General features: G+C 33.5%; 1 protein-coding gene across 1 annotated transcript; it reads left to right on the top strand.

The window, feature by feature from the left end:
* Nucleotides 1-320: 320 nt before the first annotated feature.
* LOC105343632 (MAM domain-containing protein 2) lies at nt 321-14,659 on the top strand. The gene is made up of 8 exons (XM_066083464.1): nt 321-460; nt 576-651; nt 1,036-1,177; nt 1,749-1,936; nt 2,064-2,443; nt 2,624-2,764; nt 9,273-9,520; nt 14,430-14,659. Exons 5-8 carry the CDS (start codon nt 2,416-2,418, stop codon nt 14,529-14,531), a joined length of 519 nt encoding a protein of 172 aa, XP_065939536.1. The 5' UTR covers nt 321-460; nt 576-651; nt 1,036-1,177; nt 1,749-1,936; nt 2,064-2,415; the 3' UTR covers nt 14,532-14,659.
* The last annotated feature ends 8,269 nt before the right edge of the window (nt 14,660-22,928 follow it).

Genomic DNA, 22,928 nt, shown 5'->3' with positions numbered 1-22,928 from the left:
GAAATTATCTTGGATATTCTCCCTTTCATTCATTTCAAGTTCACTTCTTTCACAAATATGTGTATTTTTTAGAACAAAAAATTGTCCAAATGTGCTGCAAAATATTTTAGGAGAAACTACGATGAGATATATGTAAAAAGGGGATGTTGTTATCGCTTCCCTTATACACAGTAACATGAGTCAGAGTATTTTATTAAAATACGGTAGTCTTCAACCTTTAAAATAGATCTCTATAGAGTGTTTATCTAATGAACAGAAGGTTATTCTAAAGTTTAAGTTTGTTATCTAAATATGCGCTTCAGTGTTTGAAATATGCACGTAAGGCCGTAGGATTCTAATCTCTATCAGGAAGTAGCATGTCTCTTAACAGCAGTCCTACGGTGTAGACATGGACCAAATTTCGTTTTGTTCTTTTGGGTATATTGTTTTGGTCTTAGGATGTGTAAATAAGTTATCATGCGTAAGTATCGATATATGAACAATGTAAAACTGCATTTAATCAACAGTTTCAAATATTATTACAAAATGTAATGTTTAGATACAAACACAGTTTTTAGAGCACTTTAATTTTGTAGGAAACGATACAACTATGGAGAAATACGGATGGCTCTCTTGGAGGAACTTTACACTATAAAATAAATGATCGTTTAGGTAGGTTTTCTTAAAAAAAATAAAGGAAATATGTGTTATGTAATATATTTACTAAAGTTTTGGCTTAGATGATTTAGGAGTCGAAATAACTTGTTAGTAAATGTATCAGATGTGTTACTTAACATTTCAAATAACTCTAACAGAGTAACAAAATCACAAAAAGTATACAAAGAATTAAAGTAATGATAGCATTTGTTGATCTTCTATCTTACATGTTCTTTATCGTACTTTCTTTTAAATGCTTATAAAATCACAGGCCTGCAAATTATATATATATATATATATATAAATATATATATATATATATATATATATATATATATATATATATATATATATATATATATATATATATATATATATATATATATATATATTACACAGATCCATGTATAAAAACAAATATTCAACAAACGATTGAAGACTTCAATAAACTATTGAACCCTGGCGACTCGCAATGCATACAGTTTAAAACTACGGATGGATTAAGAGATTTTCCATACGTCAATTTCAATTATGCTGGAAGGTAGTATAACAAATAACCAAATTTCAACCATTGAATCATATGCTGCATATTCTCCTGTACATTTATGAAAAACAGCGTTTGTGGCGAGGTTTTTATGTGTTACTTTTTTTAAAAAGTTCAGCTTAAATGTGATCATTATATTTGTTTAAATATAATCCACATTAAAAAGTATTTTAAATGAAAACAAATTATTCATTATCGATGTTAAAATTTATTTTACATCATGAAGTAAACTGTAAGTCGTGAAAGATTATGAAATCGTATCTATCCCAATACCTTTGTTTCAAATACATGTATATGAATATAATTAAGCATTATTATAATTTCATTGTTTAAATGGTGTCAACTAGATGTTTACAGCAAATCATTTTCTTAGTTGTGATCAAGCACTACTTATCCCGGTATGAGTTTAGCCAAATTAAATCTGAAAGTTCCAATTATAAAGATTTGAGTCAATTGGAGACACACATACATCATGTATTAGTACAGAGTTCTAATTTCGTTGGAATCAATCCTTTTTTTGTCATTAGCAAACCAGTGTCGCAATGATAACTTTATGTTTATTTTGTAGTTGTGATGCAAACATTGCCAAACCTGGAATATATTCAGGCATGCGATTAATAAATGTTCCAGTCAACGATATTTGTGTTGATCGGAGGAAATTAGTGTATAGCCTAGCAAGAATCCTGGGATTACCAGACGAACACACTCGACCAGACAGGGACAAGTTTCTGACAATACACTGGGATAATTTACAGAGTAGGATTAACCTATTAATTTCTGAATTGTTAAAATAGTAGCATTTCTATATGAATTATATTCAAAAACATTTATACCAACTCATACAAATCATACATGTAACAATTCTTTGTCAACAACATTTTAGAATCTTACCGACATGATCGTTACAACATATCATCCTATGATTTTTGGCCCATTATCCGTCATATGCCGTATGATTTTACCTCTGTTACACACGCTGGGCCATTCGAACATGCAATAGATTCCAGAAAGCCTACAGTATCGTCTAAATACCCAGGGGTGTATTTCAGTGACCATTACAATCTAAGTATAATCGATGTTCGTAAACTAAGAGCTCTCTATGACTGCCCACCAGGTAAGAAAACTCTTTCTGTTAATAGAACGGTAATATTAGTTGCAACTATATTTCACTGTACGGTAATTTTCTTATATCAAAATGTGTGCATCTGTTTGAACACCAGCTGTATTTTATAGAAATGTACAATGGCAATCAAGGATTTGAGGGTGAGTAGATTTAGATTTTGAATGAAAACAAGATAATTATTATCATGAGAGGTTTTTATATCTCCACTTTAGAGAAAAAAGACAAAAAGATGGAAATATACATTATTTAACATGTAGTTTGTTAAAGCTCATTGTAATGAAACATAAGTTTATATACTAGATTTTGGTGGATTTTTTTAGTGTTCCGCCCAGTCCATTGTACGTTCGATCTTCCTCTGTGTGGCTTGGTCAATGACTGGACATCGTCTGGTGACAAGTGGACAGAGAGAGAAGGACCGGTGTCTGGGAGAGGCCCACAAACGGACCACTCTAATGGGGCTGGTGAGGAAAACACTTCATTAGTATCGTTATCAGGTGGCAATTATATTATTTTTATCTTTTATCGTCATTATGTACAGATAGCCAATCTTTTAATTTTTTAATAAAACTACGTTTATTTTTTATTTTTTTTTACTTACATGTTCAAATGAAAACATTTTGCCGATTATCTACAAAATGTCTGCACCTGAGTTACTGTTTGCATATTTGATATCATTTTCATCACCTGTGAGATGATAGCCGTATACTTAAATTGAAGTTTACCTGGATAAACTACCCTTGCATAGCAAAGAATATAGAGTTAGGTGGTAGACACGCTTGGATCCAAGGGGGTTTATATAAAAATATAATAATACTTGCACTGATAGAATATATACCATGCTTATAACGGTTAATATCATGAAATATGGAAATCAATATTTCTGAATAAATGAGATACGCTTTAAAACGGGAAAGTTGCATAAAGAGAAGACGTTTCAAAATGTTTTAACTGTTTTTTAAAAGCTTAAATACAATATATATAACATAGTGTGTAAAATAAAAAAAAGAATCATGGTTCAAAATAGAAAGCCCATTACTATGCAAACTGCCATTTCTTGCGCTTGCATGGCTTATCATCTGTTATAATAATTACAACGAAGGTTTAAAAAATATCCTTCATTTAATAAGCATCATTGAACACTCATATTATTTTGATTCTATGTTAAATCAGCAATAATAGACTTTTTGGTGAAAAAATATAAATAAATTTGAGAAAACATTTAAAAATATTACTTAGTATCAATTACATAATAGTAGTTTTATTTACATGTATATTCAGTATATGAAAATTATAACCGTCCTAGAGGGCGAACAATCGAATTATTAAAGAAACTAGACACGATCTCGTTGCGAGCAACGAGGAGGTCTTCCGTCCGATTTTTAGAAGAGGAAATGACTTTGCCTTTTATCTTCATCAACGAAACATATCAGGAAATGCAGATGTGATCTAAAAGAGCGATGGATGAAGGATTATACACCCCGTTGGATCCCCAATTTAGGGACCAGCCACATTTTATTTCATATCAAATAAGAGGTCTCTTGATTTCGATACATTTTGTGTAAAAAGTTATTTGTAACCGTTCTTGATTTATCTGGAAGAGATCGTGGGAACTGATAACAAACAAGTTTTGGTTGCAGATTGTTAATTACATTTTTTAGCGTATTTTGTTCAATATTGCTCCTTAAAATTGCTTTTTTTTAATTTTGGGACGTTGATGATAAGTTCGGACTTTTGACCCCTTAAAATCCCTTATTACATAACATAGGAGTAAACAATTTTCATGTATAGGTACATAACATTTCGATTAACATAATTGCTTCCGTAATGTATTACAAAATCTTTCATAATTAAAGGTTATGATTAAAAGACTTTAGAACTCTATCGGCTCCTAATTTGAATAGCCAGCCCCTTTTTCGTGATATAAAAAGAAAGCTCTTGTCATTTTAAACACATTTTGTTCAACAAGTATGCAGAACTTATGTACCGTTCTCGAGATGTCTGGAAGAGATCGTTTTAAGGGCCGACCCTATAACTCCTTTTAGGGACCGGATAATAAAAAAAATTATGGTTGCAAATTGTTAACGACATTATTTGGAGCATCTTTTGTTCAACATTGCTTTTCAAAATTTCTCTCCATTTTCAGATATATAAGATCAAAATTTCGGACTGCTGGCCCCTTAAAATCCCTAAATACATAACAAAGGAGTAAACAACTGTCATGTATAGGTACATAACGTTACGATGAACATAATTGCTTCTATAAAGTATAACAAAATATTTCACATTAAAAAGATATAATAAGAATACTTTAGAGCCCTTTCGGCCCTTAATTTAAAGGGCCAGCCCCTTTTCTCTAATGTCAAATGAAAGTTCTTGACTTTTTAAAGTTGTTTTGTTCTATAAGTCTTAACAAAATACTTTTGAGAAAAAAGATATTCAAAGAAAACCACAAAAAAATCATGACGCTTTTTATCTCAATTTTTAAGCGCAGACGAGCTTCGGTGTTTTTCGTCACAGAACAATGAAAATGCTTCTGTCATATCCACAAACATAGGTCTACAATCCCTGAAAATTTGAATCAAATATCTGTTTTCGTTTAGGAGAAAAACACCGGACAAGCCGACCCTCTAAAAATCGTAAAAACGTCAATATCTCTAAAACGGAAATGACGTCATCAATGTAAAAAATTTCCAATAAGGTTCAGATCAACATCTGTTAGTTCTGAAAGTTTCATTAAAATCAGCCAAGCCGTTCCCGAGAACTCGCGTGCACAAAAATGCGTAAGAAAAAAAAAGAATAATAATAAGGGAAACAGAAACAAAGCAATAACAAGAAGGTCTTCCGTTGGAAACGGAAGACCTTAATTAATCCAGTTGTATGTTGATACGGAAGATGATATTTTTCAAATAATTCCGAAATAATCTTCGTGTTTGAATTTTTGGTTTTTTGCATAATCTTAATTTTATGTTAGCTCAGATGAACCGAAGGCTCAAGTGAGCTTTTCTGATCATGCACCTGTCCGTCATCTGCCCGTCTGTTTAACATAGACATTTATAGGGAAAATGATTAAAAATCTCTTCACACTTTGCGCCCCCCGCTCTGTTCGCGCTCACCGTTCACAAAGCGTTCACCTAGCGCTAGTCATTTGTTCAGCGGTCATTTATCGTTCAGTCACTCGTCATTTATTTTCTTTCGGAAATCCAAAGTGAAAATAAGGAAAGTATGCGTGCGTAAAGGTAGAAAGAAAGCTACATTTCACATTAGAGACATCATTTGAATCTGAATCTAATTCTTAGAATTTAAAATACACATTTTTTAGCAAGTCCGTAAATTTTTTTGCTTTGATTTGTTTTTGTTTTGTATTTTTTATGACTTCAACAATACCGCAGTTTGTTTTTCTAAGAGGCAAGTTTACAGTTAATGACTAGGCTCTGTAATTCCCGAGTAATGTAAATTTATTTTCGACATCTACACGTTTCTATGATTTATTTATTTTTCTTCATAATACCAAGTTAAGCTGGAAATGAATAAAACGTTACAGTAACGTAAAATTCATATAAAATGCAAATCACTTGACTAAGTATTATTTATGTGTACACTGTGAATCTACGGCAGGTCATTTCAGTGTATGTGTCAAATTCTAAACGATACAAGTTTAGCTTTTAAAAAAGCTTACCGTCTTAAAAGTAAACTCTTAACAGCAATAAGATTCTTTTTTTATATAATGTTGCCTTCATCTACAGGTGGAATTTTTTTATATGTTCTGTAAACCTGCGGGCTGAAAATTGAGAAATACGTATCACGTGCCTAGTTGAGATCGACTATAGTAGGGAAAAAGGGACCTTAGGAAAGATCTTATCATTAAAAAAAATTAAAGTTAACACCACTGCATTCAGCATCTTAATGGTTTACTGATATTAGTTTTACCGTATCTAATGTGCAAACTTGTATACAGATATTAGCCATACCGTATCAAATTTTCACATTTGTTGTATTTGAATAAACAATACAAAAAGAGAAGAAAAAAGAATTCAAAAGATATTATAGAATGTTGCTTTCATCAAGTTGTACTGAAAAATTATAGCTTGAATTTCATACATAGAAATTTTTAACAATTTTTTCGTTTTCTCACTCTTTAAGATTTGAAATCTACGAATATTGTTAAGTCGTATGACAAAATGATTGTCAGAAAATTATCTCCTTTGCACCGAACGGTATTTAAAAACCAATGAATTAATGTAAATTTTCACATCATGTGTGTTTTCTACGAATCACAAATGAGTTGAAGTGCACAACCCGGGGACTGTAAATTATTTCAACTCTTTATACCATCTTCTAAGGACGACTGTAATTTACAACAAGGATAATCTTATATTTAGGCAAATAACAATCTTTTAAAGGGGGCATGGTCCCGATTTTGGTCAAATTTTATTTTTCTGTTTTTAACCGGGTTTTCCAACGGAAAAATCCGGTTATTAAAATGGTGAAAATGGCGGGCGGGCGGGCGGGCGGCTGCAAAAAGGGTACCCTCATTGTGCGGATAACTCCTCCTACAGTTTTCAAGATAGGAAGTTGTTCTTTTGCAGATCAATTGTACATATATCAGAGGTGTGCATATTGCTAGGATTTTGGTTTCTGATTATTTATGGAAAAAAATACCAGCTTTTGAACTTAGTCATTTTTTGGCAAAAAATTGCATATAGGGTACCCTCATTGTACGGATAACTCCTCCGACAGTTTTCAAGATAGGAAATTGTTCTTTTGCAGATCAATTGTACATATATCAGAGGTGTGCATATTGCTAGGATTTTAATTTCTGATTATTTATGGAAAAAAATACCAGCTTTTGAACTTAGTCATTTTTTGGCAAAATATTGCATATAGGGTACCCTTATTGTACGGATAACTCCTCCTACATTTTTCAAGATAGGAGGTTGTTCTTTTGCAGATCAATTGTACATATATCAGAGGTGTGCATATTGCTAGGATTTAGATTTCCGATAATTTATGAAAAAAATACCAGCTTTTGAACTTAGTCATTTTTTGGCAAAATATTGCATATAGGGTACCCTCATTGTACAGATAACTCCTCCTACATTTTTCAAGATAGGAAGTTGTTCTTTTGCAGATCAATTGTACATATATTAGAGGTGTGCATATTGCTAGGAATTTGATTTCTGGTTATTTATGAAAAAAATACCAGCATTTGAACTTAGTCATTTTTTGGCAAAATATTGCATATAGGGTACTCTTCACCTTATCCATTTCACTGGATACGGGTTGACATGGATTATTGATACAGTTCACATAAAAAAAAACCCGGTTTGCTGTCACATTGACAGCTTTTCACTTGTTATTATTTATAATGCTTTAGGAATGCATTTCTAATGATCAAATGAAATTTGAGAGTCATCCGATGAGTTATTAGCAAGATACAGGGCTTACAATTCTTTGTCGTATAAACAAGGCTCGTTCCTTGTTTTTGTTTACATGTGTTCAATATACCAGTAAAAAATCCTTTTAAAGCCGATTTGTCTATTTTTTAATTTTTTTAAGCCAAAATAAACAGTTCCTAATGTTTAACACAATGATTTTTTGTCTAAAACTGGAATGTTCACGTCAACAAACGCTTTGTTTACATAGCAAAGAATTTTAAGCTCTGTAACTCGCTTATAACTCAACGAATGACACTCAAATTATGGTTGCCTAATTAAAATGCCTTTATGAAGCATTGTAAACATTAAAATTGGAAAAATAATTTTTGACCAAAATCGTGACCATGCCTCTTTAATGTAGTTGCTTTGTTATTCTTTCCTGATTGCTGTCATGTTGTAAATTTTGAGTTTACTGGATTGCAGTAAATACAAAATGTTTAACTGCCACCCGGTAAACTCAACTTGTCATTTCCGACGAAATACAATGTAAGGCTAGGACACATGTAACTCCCGAGGCACTTCGAACTGATCGTTCATCTTGCGTTCATAAGCGTTCACCAAATTCCGCTCACCCTATCTCGCCGTTCCCTTAAAGTGCGCTCACCGTTCACTCACCGTTCAAATAGGAAAGTAGAACAAATGCATTGTACTGGGGTTCTAAGAAGTGTTTAACATAGGGGAAATATTGGAAAATGAAGAACTACAATGCAACAATTTTTTCGATCACTATGCACACACTGTAAGATAGTGCAGATATTAATTTGTAAAAATCGTGATCCGCAGATCAAATTAGGGCCCCAAGAGGGGTTCAAAATTTAATAGAAATATATAGGGTAAATGTTTATAAACGTTCTTCCCAAGAACTTCAATGCTACAATTTGTGATATGACATCGCGTGTCTCAATTTGTTCGGCTATGGCTTCAAACTAAAACATTACTTGATAACACTCAATTTAATTTATGTATGTATCAATGCGCAACTGAATCATATAATAAAAAAATTATTGCTTTTTTTCGATCAATACGATGATTTAGCTACCCTTGAAGCACAATAGTCTCGGGTAGCGAAATCATCGCATTGACCTGAAAAACAGCAACACTAGTAATTGTACAATATTAATATGCTTGCATCTTCAAATAATATAGATTCTGAATTGTTAAAATCGGAAACCCCTATCTAATACTGGAGCCCCAAGAGGATCCGGAGTTCAAAGTATAACAGCAAAATGTTTTTAAAAAATTTTTCTTAAGAAATACAGTGCTACAACTCGTTAGATTACAATGCATGTATCCTAAGATAGTGTATATTCTAAATTATTCAAATTGTGAACCCAGCTAAAAATAAAAAATATACATGGAAAACAAAAAAGAATGATTGTAACAAGGAACTGCTGTTCAATTGAGCGATGTAGCCAATCAGCCTCTTGTTTTAGTCATGATTTAGTATAAGGGGCGGTTAAAGAAGCGCTGTAATATTTTCTCAGCAAGTTTTGAGAAAGAACTTAATAATTTTTATGTATTTTACTACAAACAGGAAAGTATAGGTATCTGAACAGTTCGGACACACTCCATACAGCTTCACTGGTCAGTGTCCGTGAGATATCCCCGGGCCCCGTGTGTGTGTCCCTGTACTACTACATGGAACTCAACACTACAACTATAACCATCTCCAAAAAAGGGTCATCCACTGGTCAAACTGCCACGATCAAAGAAATCGTCGGCAGCAATGAGATCTCGTGGTCAGAGGCTATGTTTAACACGACGTCTACAACTGCCTGGCGGGTATGATTTTTTTTTTTTGGTTTTGTTCCATGTCCGATAATAATAATCTTGTGATGTATGCTCACTACCATGCGATGTATAATTTATATTTTGATATGTATATTCTATAATTGTATGATGTTTACTGTGAAATTATCAAATTCGTGGGTGCCAATTTTCGTAGATGGTGGGTATTTTGTTTATTTGTTGGGATGTAATTTTGTGGATTCGTCGGTTTTTTAGGTTCATAACTAAAATAACTTTCTAATTTTTTTTCGTTGAGAATTTAAATTCGTGGGGGAGGGCAACCTACGACTACCACGAAGATTAAGCCACCACGATTTCATATGATTCCTCAGTACTTTATATCTATATCGCGGTCGGGTTTTTAGCTCACCTGAGCTGAAAGCTCAAGTGAGCTTTTCTGATCACCTTTTGTCCGTCGTCCGTCTCTCCGTCTGTCCGTCTGTCCGTCCGTCCGTCCGTCCGTCTGTCCGTCTGTCCGTCTGTAAACTTTTTACATTTTGAACTTCTTCTCTAAAACCACTTATCCAATTTCAACCAAATTTGGCACAAAGCATCCTTATGGGAGGGCGAATATAAATTGCAGAAATAAAAGTCCGATCTGTATTCAAAGCGGAGAAAACCTTGAAATTGTAGAAAAAGGGGGGTGCATTTTTAAAAATCTTCTTCTCAAGAACTACCGAGGCAAATTCAACGTAGTTCAGCATAAATTATCCTTATGGGAAGGAAAATATAAATTGCAAAAATTAAGTGGTAATTCTGTTTCAAATCTGAGTTATTACGAAAATAATAATAAAGGAAAGGCGTGTTTCAATCAGTTTAATAGGTTCGGGTTCGGCATACAATAAAATGGGTAGACAAGACTTGGCCTGGGTAAAACAAAATATTAGCAGTTATTAATCTGCCAATCTCATTAAAATTTCAGGATATTTGATGGACTAGTATATTTGTATTCGCTGTAAATATTGCTGCAAAATAATGCGTATTTGGAATTGACGATTGCCGATCTGCCCCGGCTTTTATTTTGCCACGGCCCGGGTTTGCATACCCATTTTACCAAGACTCGTATTCCATACTTCTAAAACGAGGTTCTTTGTTTAAAGCAGCCATGACATTATACGAAAAAGGTTCGATCTGACTATGATGAATTTGCTTGTTGTGCAACAGTTCGCGTATGAAGGGAAATTTTGAAACATGCAAAATATATTGTTGCCGATTTTGTGAAATAAATTGAGGCTAGATATTTCAATGCGTTGACAGTTTTCACACATGACGTTGGTGCTAGCTTGTTCTAATTTTCGTTTCGTTTTCATTATTTATGCTTTGTTACCTGGAAACTATCGTCTGTATTTCGTGATTTTTACGTATTAAATCAAACAGAGAATTCGTTAAATCAAACAGTTAACTGTTTACCTGCGCAAATTAAGCAAAATCTGATGTAGGGGTAGGTGCCTACTGAAATACAATTTATTCTATCGGTAATTCGGCATTATCTTTTGCGTAATGGCAGATTAATGCAATAGGTTTTGTTGAGATGCTCGGCATTTTCTCGAGTTTATTCAGTTTAAATAGAGTTTGATATCGCTGACGGAAATATGTAGGTATATACATGTAATATATATATGAATAATTTCGAAAAAATAAATTGTGTTCTTTATTTGTTATACATGTAATGCATGTTTCTTGTGTTTAATTGTTTACAGTTTCTATTTACTAACCATATTTGAGTGTTAAGCTTCGAATTATAAGCAAGATACAAAGATTTGCTCACAATTCTATGTTTGTACACATATCTTAAAAACTAAAGATTAAAAAAGTAAAACATTTGTCAATATTTATTAAGAAAATTTTCAAAGTCTGTTCTTCCAGAAACCAACGTATTGTAAACTTAACCTTTTTAGCTCACCTGAGGGTGGGGCCACTATGGGGGGTCGAAGTTTAACAAATGAATAATTAGAGTAAATCTTTAAAAATCTTCTTCTCAGAAACTAATCAGCCAGGAAAGCTAAAACTTGTGTGAAAGCATCATCAGGTAATGTAGATTCAAATTTGTAAAAAGTCATGACCCCCGGGGGTAGGGTGGGGCCACAATGGGAGATTGAAGTTTAACATAGGAATATATAGAGTAAATCTTTAAAAATCTTCTTCTCAGAAACTAATCGGCCATGAAAGCTGAAACTTGTGTGGAAGCATCCTCAGGTAGTGTAGATTCAAAGTTGTGAAAATAATAACCCCTGGGGGTAGGGTGGGGTCACAATGGGGGTCGAATTTTAACATATGATTATATAGAGTAAATCTTTAAAAATCTTCTTCTTAGAAACTAATTAGCCAGGAAAGCTGAAACTTGTGTAGAAGCATCCTCAGGTAGTGTAAATTCAAATTTGTGAAAATCATAACCCTGGGGGTAGGTTTGGGCCACAATGGGAGGTCGATGTTTTACATAGGAATAAACAGAGTTAATCTTTAAAAATCTTCCTCTCAGAAACTAATCAGTCAGGAAAGCTGAAACTTGTGTGAAATCATCCTCAGGTAGTGTAGATTCAAAGTTGTGAAAATCATGATCCCCAGGGGTAGGGTGGGGCCACAATGGGGGTCAAAGTTTAACAAAGGAATATATAGGGTAAATCTTTAAAAATCTTCTCAGAAACTAATCAGCCAGATGATTCTTTATAATTGTTAAGACTTTGGCCCCAGGACAATTCTTTGGCCTCACGAGAAGGTTCAGAGGTTGATGTACGTTTATATCCCATATATAAACTATTGTTAAGGATCTTTTTGAGAACTGCAATACTCAACATATGATATGACTATAAAATCATCCTGTTAGAAAAGGGACCAATGATTATAAACATAAGAATATCCAGGGGAAAATGGATTTTATTTATACAGGATCTACATGTATTATTGTACATTGTCCAGATAGTTTGTATTATGACTCCATTAAGCTGATTTTACCATACCTATTGTTCCTCAGGTGAGCGATGTGGCCCATGGGCCTCTTGTTCTGATTTACCCATAGGGCAGCAGAATACGCAGACCTTTCATTCAAATTGTTGAGTAAAAACATCTTGTCGATTGGGTAGGAACAAACAGACCCGTTAATCAAAAAATGATAAACCATTCGATCAGGTTATCAGAACTGTAATGCTGTATAACTGTCATGTTGTAAATTTTGTATTTACTGCCACCCGGCATATTCAACATTTATAACATGACAGAACGTAACTCCTTTTGTTATACTTTCATGTTAAATACTGAAATCTGATTGGTTAAGACGCAGTTCATAATCCGTTCTATTACCCTCAGCGTTAGCAACGCACTTAACAACGGGTAACATTATATAAATAGTGCCTGTTTGGGAGGGTAACAGTTGAAATTGACACCCCGAGAAAACCATTGTCAACCGACGCGAAGCGGAGGTTGACAATGGTTTTCGAGGGGTGTCAATTTCAACTGTTATCCTCCCAAACTATTTTTTTTTGTTATACTGAATGTCTTAATATTTTGGAAAATTTTACTGCTTTTATATAGGAATAACGTGGATTCTACAGCGAACCGTACGCGCATAATTTTCGCGCATGTAACAATTTGTAATGTTACCCGTTGCTAAGTGCGTTGCTAACGCTGAGGGTAATAGAACGGATTATAAACTGCGTCTTAACCAATCAGATTGCAGTATTTAACATGAAAGTATAACAATACAAATTGTTACATATGCGAAAATTATGCGCGTACGGTTCGCTGTAGAATTCACGTTATTCCTATATAAAAGCAGTAAAATTTTCTTAAAAATTAAGACATTCAGTATAACAAAATAAATAGTGCCTGTTTGGGAGGATAACAGTTGAAATTGACACCCCGAGAAAACCATTGTCAACCGACGCGAAGCGGGGGTTGACAATGGTTTTCGAGGGGTGTCAATTTCAACTGTTACCCTCCCAAACAGGCATTATTTATATAATGTCACAGCCTATGGAGGGTAATCGTGTTTAAAATTCCAGAACTGTAAACCTGTAAATCCGATAATGCAATCGTGTTGGTATGAGTCTGAGTTTGAATGTGTGTAATTCTGATCGTGTAATCTATAAAACTCGGACATAAACACTCTAAAGTTAACTCCGCAGATCTTCAATGTAATTCTTCATACAGATGCACATTTGCAACTTTAAAATGACGTTTGTTTTCTGATTTGAAGTTGGAAATATTCAACTAAAGACTAATTAGACCACATACTTTATTAAATTCAATCGAAAATATACAAGTTACATATTACACGCAGATTCGTCCAGCATAATGATGAATCCCGCGCTCGGTGTAAAGGTTTATTTAGACCCACCGGACGAAACCTGCACTCGGTGTAACAGATCTTGCCAATAATGACGCGGATACGCATACTCTGCGCAATGGACGGATCGCAATCCGCCTGAAGTAATTGGCATTGGCCTCGTTCTGGCCCTATGCAGGGTCCCACTGGCAGACCTTTCCGAAGAAATGAAAAAACTCTGCGCCCGGGGTACCAGGACCAGCAGCCTGCACAGTGGATGAACAGCGGGCAGCCAGCTGTAATGCATATGCACACTCACCGCGCTACGTATACGGCCTGAAGCCGGGGCCAAACTTGCATTTTAATTTTGATTTAAAATGCGTCACAAGATATTTAATGTAAATCAAAAGATTTAAGAAGTATACATCACAAGAAATTGAACATACATCACAAGATTTTCAAATATACATCACAAGATATTGAACATGGTGTACATTAAAAGATTTTAAATACATATCACACTGTTTTAAACGTACAACGCAATATTTTTGAAAAAAGAAGTATTACAAGCCATATTCAAGTAAATTTCATTGTAAAAAAAATCTGAATTATCTTTCATGCTAATAAAACTTTGCACCTCAGATTTTGATCCAAGCAAGCACCGAGCAAGGAGAAGTCGCTATTGATGATGTCAAAGTCCAGTATGGCAACTGTCCAGTGTATAATAAATGCAGGGGGCAATAATGCAACATTTTAAAAATAATTATCACTTTAGTAAGTTTACTTCTATGTTTAATTATGTTGTATAATTAATTATTTTCTTTGTCAATGTTTGTACTAAAAATTAAATTGTTGACCATAAAGATTGTGTATTTCTTTTGAATAATGAAATACTGGGGGTTTGTGATACAACAAGTTACATGTACAAAGTTTGATAATCATTAGGATGGGCATATTGAAGGCAATACCTTTTTAAAGCTCTCTCAATTTCTGTTTTTCAAGATCGATTGAAATCTAAACAATGTCTCAATAACAGATTTGAGAAAATAATTTAGAAGCGTTCATTTTAATAAGAAGATGGGTGGATAAGGCGTGTAAAATGCCCATACCCGGTCGGACAGGCTACTGAAAAATTAAAGTATCAATAAATCTGATGGGTTTTTTAAAATCATTGAAAACAATATATATTTAACGAATCATTGATTTCTAACATATAGGTATGTTCAATACTTGGAATATGTTGACTAAAACAGGCGTGTACGTATCAAAACCTGCAAATACTGTCATTTTTTAGAACTTCAGGGCATTTTTTTTTATAGAGTGGGTCTGTGCTCCATATTTTTCTCATAGTCTAATTAAGGTCTATTGGAAAACAAACCGATTTCAATCAACAAAAACGTGGAGAGATGACCCACTATACATTAAAAATATAATTTTGTATCCCAACAAATGAACGTTTTGAAAAAATAATACAAGTCCGGTAGTTCGTGGCCTTAGTCACACATAATATTTAAAAATCCCACTTTGTTGTGTCTGAAATGGCTCAGTGGTTTTATTATAATATATTTGAATTGATTTAATTGGGGAAAAATAAATTCAAAATTGTATTTCACTACAAAACCGAGTGGGCATTTGCGCCATCTTATTCCCCCATTTTCAAATTTATGTAAATTATTAGAACTGTTGAAATGTGAGCAATGTGGTCAATGGGCCTTTTTTAATAATTAGTTTAATTGCAAAAAGATTGTATTTTGTAAATACACATAAAGACTTGTGCAAGAAAATATACATGTAATTGTTTTAATAGTTTGGCAGGCTCTGATTTAAAAAAAGAATACTCTTAGGACTAGATATGATTGTATAATTACATAGCCATTTTTAATTGTTAACTAGGTCCTGACCTTGCTTTATTTTCATACAAAAAATACCAAGGTTAATAATTAAATGTAAAATTCATATTGGACTAGTTTCCACGAGATGACAATGTTAACTATGTATACACGATAAAAAGTTGATAAAGCAAAGCATGAAACGCTGGAAATAGATTCATAAATTCGCTAGAGAAATATACATGTAAATATAAGACATTGTGTGCAATATCGTCTTACGCGTGGATCCTTATTATTACATTTACGGTGTTAGCATTTAGAACAAACACTTGTTAGACATTCTCACGGTCAAGTTCTTTTTTCAGGGACATCATCAACATTGTTCACGGTTTGTTATTGTCATTTTTCATATTTAAAAGAGAGATTGTTGTGATAAAAACTTGCAGTGTAATTCAAAGTAGAGCGTGCATAACGCATCGATAAAATCTGTGGGTTTTCTATTTGAAGCCTTTTTTTTTTACGTTTTTCTTCAAAGGACTACAAAATACATTCGCGCAGGTCAATAGCATAGACGCCAAGTTCTATTTTGTCTTGTCTTAAATCTGTGAATTGCTGGCTGAAAGAAGATGAGTTAAGTTTTATAAAGTTTTTTAAAGCAAGTTCAGGTCCTAGTTTAAAAAATATGATCTGACACCAATAAGATATTACCAAATTCTTACTTTTAAAACATTTTAAACATGACAACTTTTTCGCAAAATATTTATAAAATATTTCCTTTCCAATTATGCATACCTTAACAAATGCGATCAGTTATAATCATTTGAAATGAGCACAAAAGCAACAAAAGTCCATGCAAAATGGAATAGCATTTGTAAAAACTTGCACTAGAATGATGCAAAAACAATTTGTAAAAACAACAATGCAACTACAATAACAACATTATATCAATCCACATTTGTAAAGTAAATAGCCTGCGTTTCTGCGGGATAGTTCTTTTTAATAGAATTAATATTATGCTTATTTTTTGAATTAAAAGAATGTGGATTTTTAAAAAATATCACGTCATGATGTCAGGCATATCTAAGGTTTAAAAGTTGCCTTCTCCGAAACAGCGCAGACAATGGGAGCAAGTAATATCAAGATTTTTCACAAAAAAGATTAACAGATGCATGTTTAATGCGTCAGCGTTTACATTCACAATTGATGAGAATGTTATATAAGATGTAATAACATCAGTGAGCAAGAGTTTTCAAGTAAAAGGGCTGTTCACCATGCACGTGTGTAATCCTGATTTAAAAATAGAGTAGCCATACATGTAGTTGAACGGTGGAAAGGGGGGGGGGTGTGATCGCAACAAGTTGATACAAATTGTTTTTTACGGTACAATGTAAGTAATAATTGGTGTTGGATTGTCATTATTACCAAAGAATCGTCAGTTTGGATTAAAACAAATATATATTCATATAGCTTGAATGTTTACTGGAGGAACTAAATCGCCGAAGCGGGGTGTGACCCGATTTTTGATCGTTTGGGCGATTTCATTCATCTTGATAGAGGCACAAAACTCGTGTGTTACTAAATGTACATCAATACTTCATTAAACAATCGGTAGTCAAGTGTGTGTGTTAATTCGATAAATTTCTTCCAAAACATTCGATCCAAAGTAAAATATATGTAGTTGTTACAAAACAAATGTCAACAAATTCATTTGTCCCCCCTCCCCATGGATCAATGCCAATAGATGAGTTCATTCAAACCATCGGATCGAGATCTCAGCCGTTGCGTGAATGGTAAAACAGGACTTCGCGCCAAAATGTCTCATTTATAGTTTTTGCGCGTCGATTAGTGGCCGAGTCCAAATGGGACCACAGAAGAATACTCCAGCACACCGTGTCAGGCAAGCTTTTTGGAAAGGTATTACTTGTCGAGACTCAATCTCTCACCAGAGGGCGTATTACGCTGCGCTACAACACCTCTGTTAACGTCTAAATGCCAAGAATCTTGGCAAAACTCATTCTCAATCATGATATTATAAATTATAGTTTTATATTTATTCAGTCTACATTTCGATGTTAAAGCCTCACAAAAATATTGAAATAAAAAGAATGTATTGGTATATCACGGTAACAAACAAAGAACTATTTCTCGGAGTAATACTCCATTACCAATGTTTACGTGGCACTCCTTTTTAGACGTTAACAGAGGTATAAGTGGAGCGAAGCAGGAACGATAACTCTGGGTAGAGATTGGTCGAGACTAGTATAATCTATTCGGAAAATTTCGGAGTTCTTGATTCTTTTCAGAACAATACATCGGGATCGGTATACGGGAGATACTAAAGACTTGAAATACTTAAGACCTGAATGTCATTAAATTTTATATAAATGATATATTTGAATTTCTATGAGCCGTGTCAAATAAAATGACTTTGTGTGTGTATTTATTATGTTTCCATATAAAATGTGGTAGAAAATATCATGAAATGACACCAATATCAATTATTTACGCAAAAATATGACAGAAATGAAAATTTGAATTGACTGGAAAATTTGAACTAATCAATTTCTATATTTTTATGTGTTCCCTTGAAATCATATAAACTAATGGATGAAGGATGAAGTTTTTTTTCAATACAATGCAACAAAAAAACCAAAATGGTGTGAAATACATACTGTGGAATCATTAGATTTCGTGGTGGCTCAATTTTCGTGGAATTCGTGGGTACCTCTCATCAACGAATTAACATCCTCCACGAAATAATAAATTAGGGTAATAAAGTCATATTTCCTCTGTAGGTTTGAGAGAATACACGAAATTACGTCCCCACGAAGCTGTAAATTTGTAGCAATCCACGAAAATTGGCCCCCACGAAAATTAATGATTCCACAGTAATCTTTAAGAGAAAAATGATGAGTTGAACTTCGTATTAGAGTAATGTACAAATCAATGTGTTCTCCATTACTTTATACTATGGCAATAATCATATATTTACCGTTAGAAATGCCAACAATAACGAACTCGATTCTTTATGATAAAAGTAAAATGTTAAACTTCAAAACAAGTTGCTGAAAGTATATTAAAATTTACCATAAAAATTAGTACAACTAACTCTTATTTTCTTCTTTGTGGTGTGTTTTTATGTAAACAACCAATGACTCACACAACAATTATATTTTTTGCGGCCCATTAGACGCTTGCGTCAATATGATTTCTTGTTATACCCGCACTTTCTAAAGAAAGTTCGGGTATATTGTTGTTACCCTGTTCCGTCCGTCCGTCCGTCCGTCCGTCCGTCCGTCTGTCACGTTTTACTTTCTCAAACTGCTCTTACATCTCATAAACCAGCAAACTGAACTCTTGGAGTTTGATTTGGGGTATAATGTTGTTTTGTAAAAAGGTTTCAAAAATTCTCTGTTAGTCCTGGGGGTCAAATTATTGGTAAAAAATGATGTTTTTCACAAAAAACCTTCTTCCTCGAACTCCTCCTACATTTTCAACAGTAGACAAATCATCTTTTGGAATATGTTTTAGGGTATCCTATAGATGCGCAATAAGGTTTCGGAAATTTCAATTTTGTCCTGGGAGTCATTTAATGGCTGAAAAATGACGTTTTTTTTTACAAAAAAACTGGTTTCAAAAACGTCATTTTTTTTGGGCAGTAGCCAAATGATCTTCTAGAATATGATTGGGGGTGTCATATTGAGGCGTGATCAGGTTCCAGAAATTTTTTTTATTAAGGGGATCAGTGGGCAACAAAAAATGACGTTTTTTGGCCAAAAAAATATGGTTCCCAAAACTCCTCTTACAACTTTTGGAGTAGCTACGTCATCTCTTGGGATATAAATGGGGCTGTCCTATAGATGTGCAATAAGGTTTTAAAAATTTAAATTTCATCCAGGGAGTCAAATAGTAGCAGAAAATTGACGTTTATTACTAAAAAACAAAAAATTGATCCAAGAGCTCCTCTTATGATTTAATGGATAGACAATCATATCTTGGGATATGATAGGGACTGTTATATAGATGTGCAGTAAGGTTTTAAAAATTTAAATTTCATCCAGGGAGTCAAAAAGTAGCAGAAAATTGACGTTTATCACTTCAAAAAAACATAGATCCTAGAAATCCTTTTATGATTTAATGGATAGACACATCATATCTTGGGATATGATAGGAACTGTTCCATAGATGTGCATTACGGTTTTGAAAAATTAAATTTAACCCTGAGGCCCATTACCTACCGGTACATACCTTTTGATGCCCTTTAAGGATCAAGAATATATATGGTTAAGGGGTGGGGATCTCAACCGTTTTCGAGATATTCTTGCACTTCCTGTTCAAGGGGGGTCATGACCACCCCCAGGGCCCATGACCTACATACCGTTTGATGCCCCTTGACACAAGGAACAAGAATATATATGGTTTAAGGGTGGGGATCTCAACTGTTTTGAAGATATTAAGGGACTTGCTGTTTGAGGGGGTCAGGACCACCCACAGGGCCCATGACCTACATAACATTTGATGCCCCTTGACATCAGAAACATGAATATATATGGTTTAGGGATCATGATTATAACAGTTTCTGAGATATATAGTAATTTCAAATTCCTGGGGGGTGGGGATGACCCCAGGGGTCAGATCTAATAAACCCTATATATTGCCAGTAACAGCCAATATATGATTATGAAAACCCTATATTATTATCTTTGTCCGTTTTCAAGTTACCATTTACAATAGAGTCTACGATTCTTCCTACAAGGTTCAATGTTAGACCCCACACCCTTTTGACACCCCCCTCCCCCGAAAAGTGGTTGTCTAACCCAAAATGAGAAAAATCAAACCAGGGTGCCAACTAGATATGCAGGCCTATCATATCCTAGAGTTTTGTACAATTCTGTTCCGCCATCTCTAAGAAACAAGTTCAGAGCAGGAAAGAAGAAAAAGAAGATGAAGAATAATAATACATGTATTAAGAACTGTACAAACACAATAAGTCTTCAAATTTCATTCGGGAGACTTAATAATAAAGATTAAATAGAGATAGGATCATCAAACATCAATAATTTAAAGATAATTGACAATTTCTAATTCTAAGGGGGTCAGGATGACCCCTTAGGGTCATGACTTACACGCCATAATGAATTGATGCGCCTGCATGACCTAAGGAGGAATAATATCTTTGGATTAAGGTGGGGATGGTTTTTATGATATTTAATAATTTCAGGAAGAGCACTTGGGATCATGACCTACATACCATCTTAAATGCCTTGAACAAAGAAACAATAATATAATATGTACATGATATATGATTCAATTTAAGAACACAGATATAGATCAATCATCTGTTTTGTAATACTTCCTATGTATATATACATGTATATGTATTAGTTTGTGTTTTGTTCTATACTATTCATGTTCATGACTGTAGTATGGCTTAGTCTTATTTTAAATTACATTAAAAAATTGTTAAATATATGACTTGGAACCCCCACTCCCAAACAAACTCAAATATAAACTGTTCTCTCCCCCCCCCCCCCCTCCCTTGTCGAATGATCTATTAAAATCAAAATATAATTTGGGTGTCTAAAAACTTACATAAACTGGTAAAAAATGTTATTCTTAAAATTATATTACACCTTGCATAATTGACAAATGATCTATTGAGATATGATCAGAGGTCATATTTCTACCTTGGGATCAATAAGTAGTATTCATTGACAAGTTAAAATTAATAACAATAAATTATGCAAATTATAAATGTTTATATCCACATCCACCCCCCCTAATCTAATCTGGTTAAAAAGATTCAGTCTTCTTAATACATTCTTACATGTGTACAGTAGCAAATTTTAAATCATTTCTTGATTGCTTTTTCTCTTGTGATTAACATTTTGGAAATTGCTTAATTCAATTTTTAAGATTTATAAACAAAATGTTATATGCATCACTTCCATGTGTATTCGCCTATTTGGGGCAATTGTAAAGTCTCCTTTACAAAGCAGTGACATATCATTAGGCTAGGAATTACCCACATGGATCAAACACTACTGTATAACATATGAATAAGATAAAATACATTATTATGGGAGTTGGGGGGTTAAAGACAACACCTGGGGGTCATTAATGTACTTTACACCATTTGATGCATCATGCATGCATAATGACATTAGAAGATATTTTGTATTTTCCTGTTTCGTGGGGTCAGAACAGTCCCATAAGGTCATGACCTACATTGTATTTGATGCATTATAATACATTAGGAAAGAAATACTCCTTCCTTTCTATTATAACTCATATAAAATGATAAGTGTCTACACCTACTTACATGTAATACACAAATTTAATAAGAACTTGTTTATACAGGGTCAATATGGGGTCAACTCAATAGTGCTACATGATCATGCAGTCTAGTCTGCTGACAAATGAAAAAAATAACTTTTGCAACTAAAATGACAGAAACTTTACAAATGCGATAGGATAGGTAACGATGATAAGCTTATTTAAATATTAAAAGATGATGATACACTGATACAGTATGCTGTCAAAGGGAGATCACATTTAGAAAGTGAAAGTAGAACTTATATATGCATGCTGTCATCTTATTATATTGCGCTACTGCTACTACATGTATTATGCTTACCTAAATTGGTCAACATCATAATGATAATCCAATTAAAACACAATAATGAATTCCTTTAGCTGATCTTAACTAGGGGCCTAATCCTTTTCTGCATACGGAAAACACAGACATGTATGTATGGGTGTTGCTAAAACGCGGAATGAAAAACGGAACGGAAAGCGGAACGGAATGGAAAATATCATCACGTTTATCGCTTAAAAAGGGTATAGACTGGCCAGAAACGATTAACTTTGTATCTTTTATTTATATCTAATGAATGATTATCAACATGTTGTTATCTTATTAATATTCATATGAATGTCTATCAATTATAGTATTGTATTCATTCGGCTTTAGTTGAGTACGAAACGGAAAAATCAAATGTATACGAATTGTGAAACATTTACATGATTAAACGAGCAAATTAGCTATAACTTTTTACTTATTTTTCTTATATGGTATTGCTGGCATATCAGCGTAACGTACGCAGTTAGTGAAAGCGTTTTATGCCTGTTTTGAGTATTTTTATATTTCAAATATGATGATGTACATGTATATACTTACATCAGTATTGAATTGTCGGTGTTCTAGACGATCTTTTATCATACAGACGATACAGTATCATTGAGATGGAAGAAAAAAACCGTAGGACTGACGACATTAAAAATTAAAACACAGAAAACATTAAAATATACC

The sequence above is a fragment of the Magallana gigas genome, chromosome 4 (genome assembly GCF_963853765.1).
Source record: "Magallana gigas chromosome 4, xbMagGiga1.1, whole genome shotgun sequence".
In the NCBI taxonomy this organism is placed as follows: domain Eukaryota; kingdom Metazoa; phylum Mollusca; class Bivalvia; order Ostreida; family Ostreidae; genus Magallana; species Magallana gigas.
The sequence above is the reverse complement of the archived record's forward strand: the minus strand, read 5'-3'. Positions and strand labels throughout refer to the sequence as shown.

What these genes read in the sequence shown, in the direction of transcription:
- LOC105343632 (XM_066083464.1), top strand. Translation starts at nt 2,416, where the DNA reads ATGTACAATGGCAATCAAGGATTTGAGG. An exon ending in TGGCAATCAAGGATTTGAGG is followed by an intron (nt 2,444 to 2,623) that starts GTGAGTAGATTT and finishes GGATTTTTTTAG; the next exon opens with TGTTCCGCCCAGTCCATTGT. An exon ending in GGACCACTCTAATGGGGCTG is followed by an intron (nt 2,765 to 9,272) that starts GTGAGGAAAACA and finishes TACTACAAACAG; the next exon opens with GAAAGTATAGGTATCTGAAC.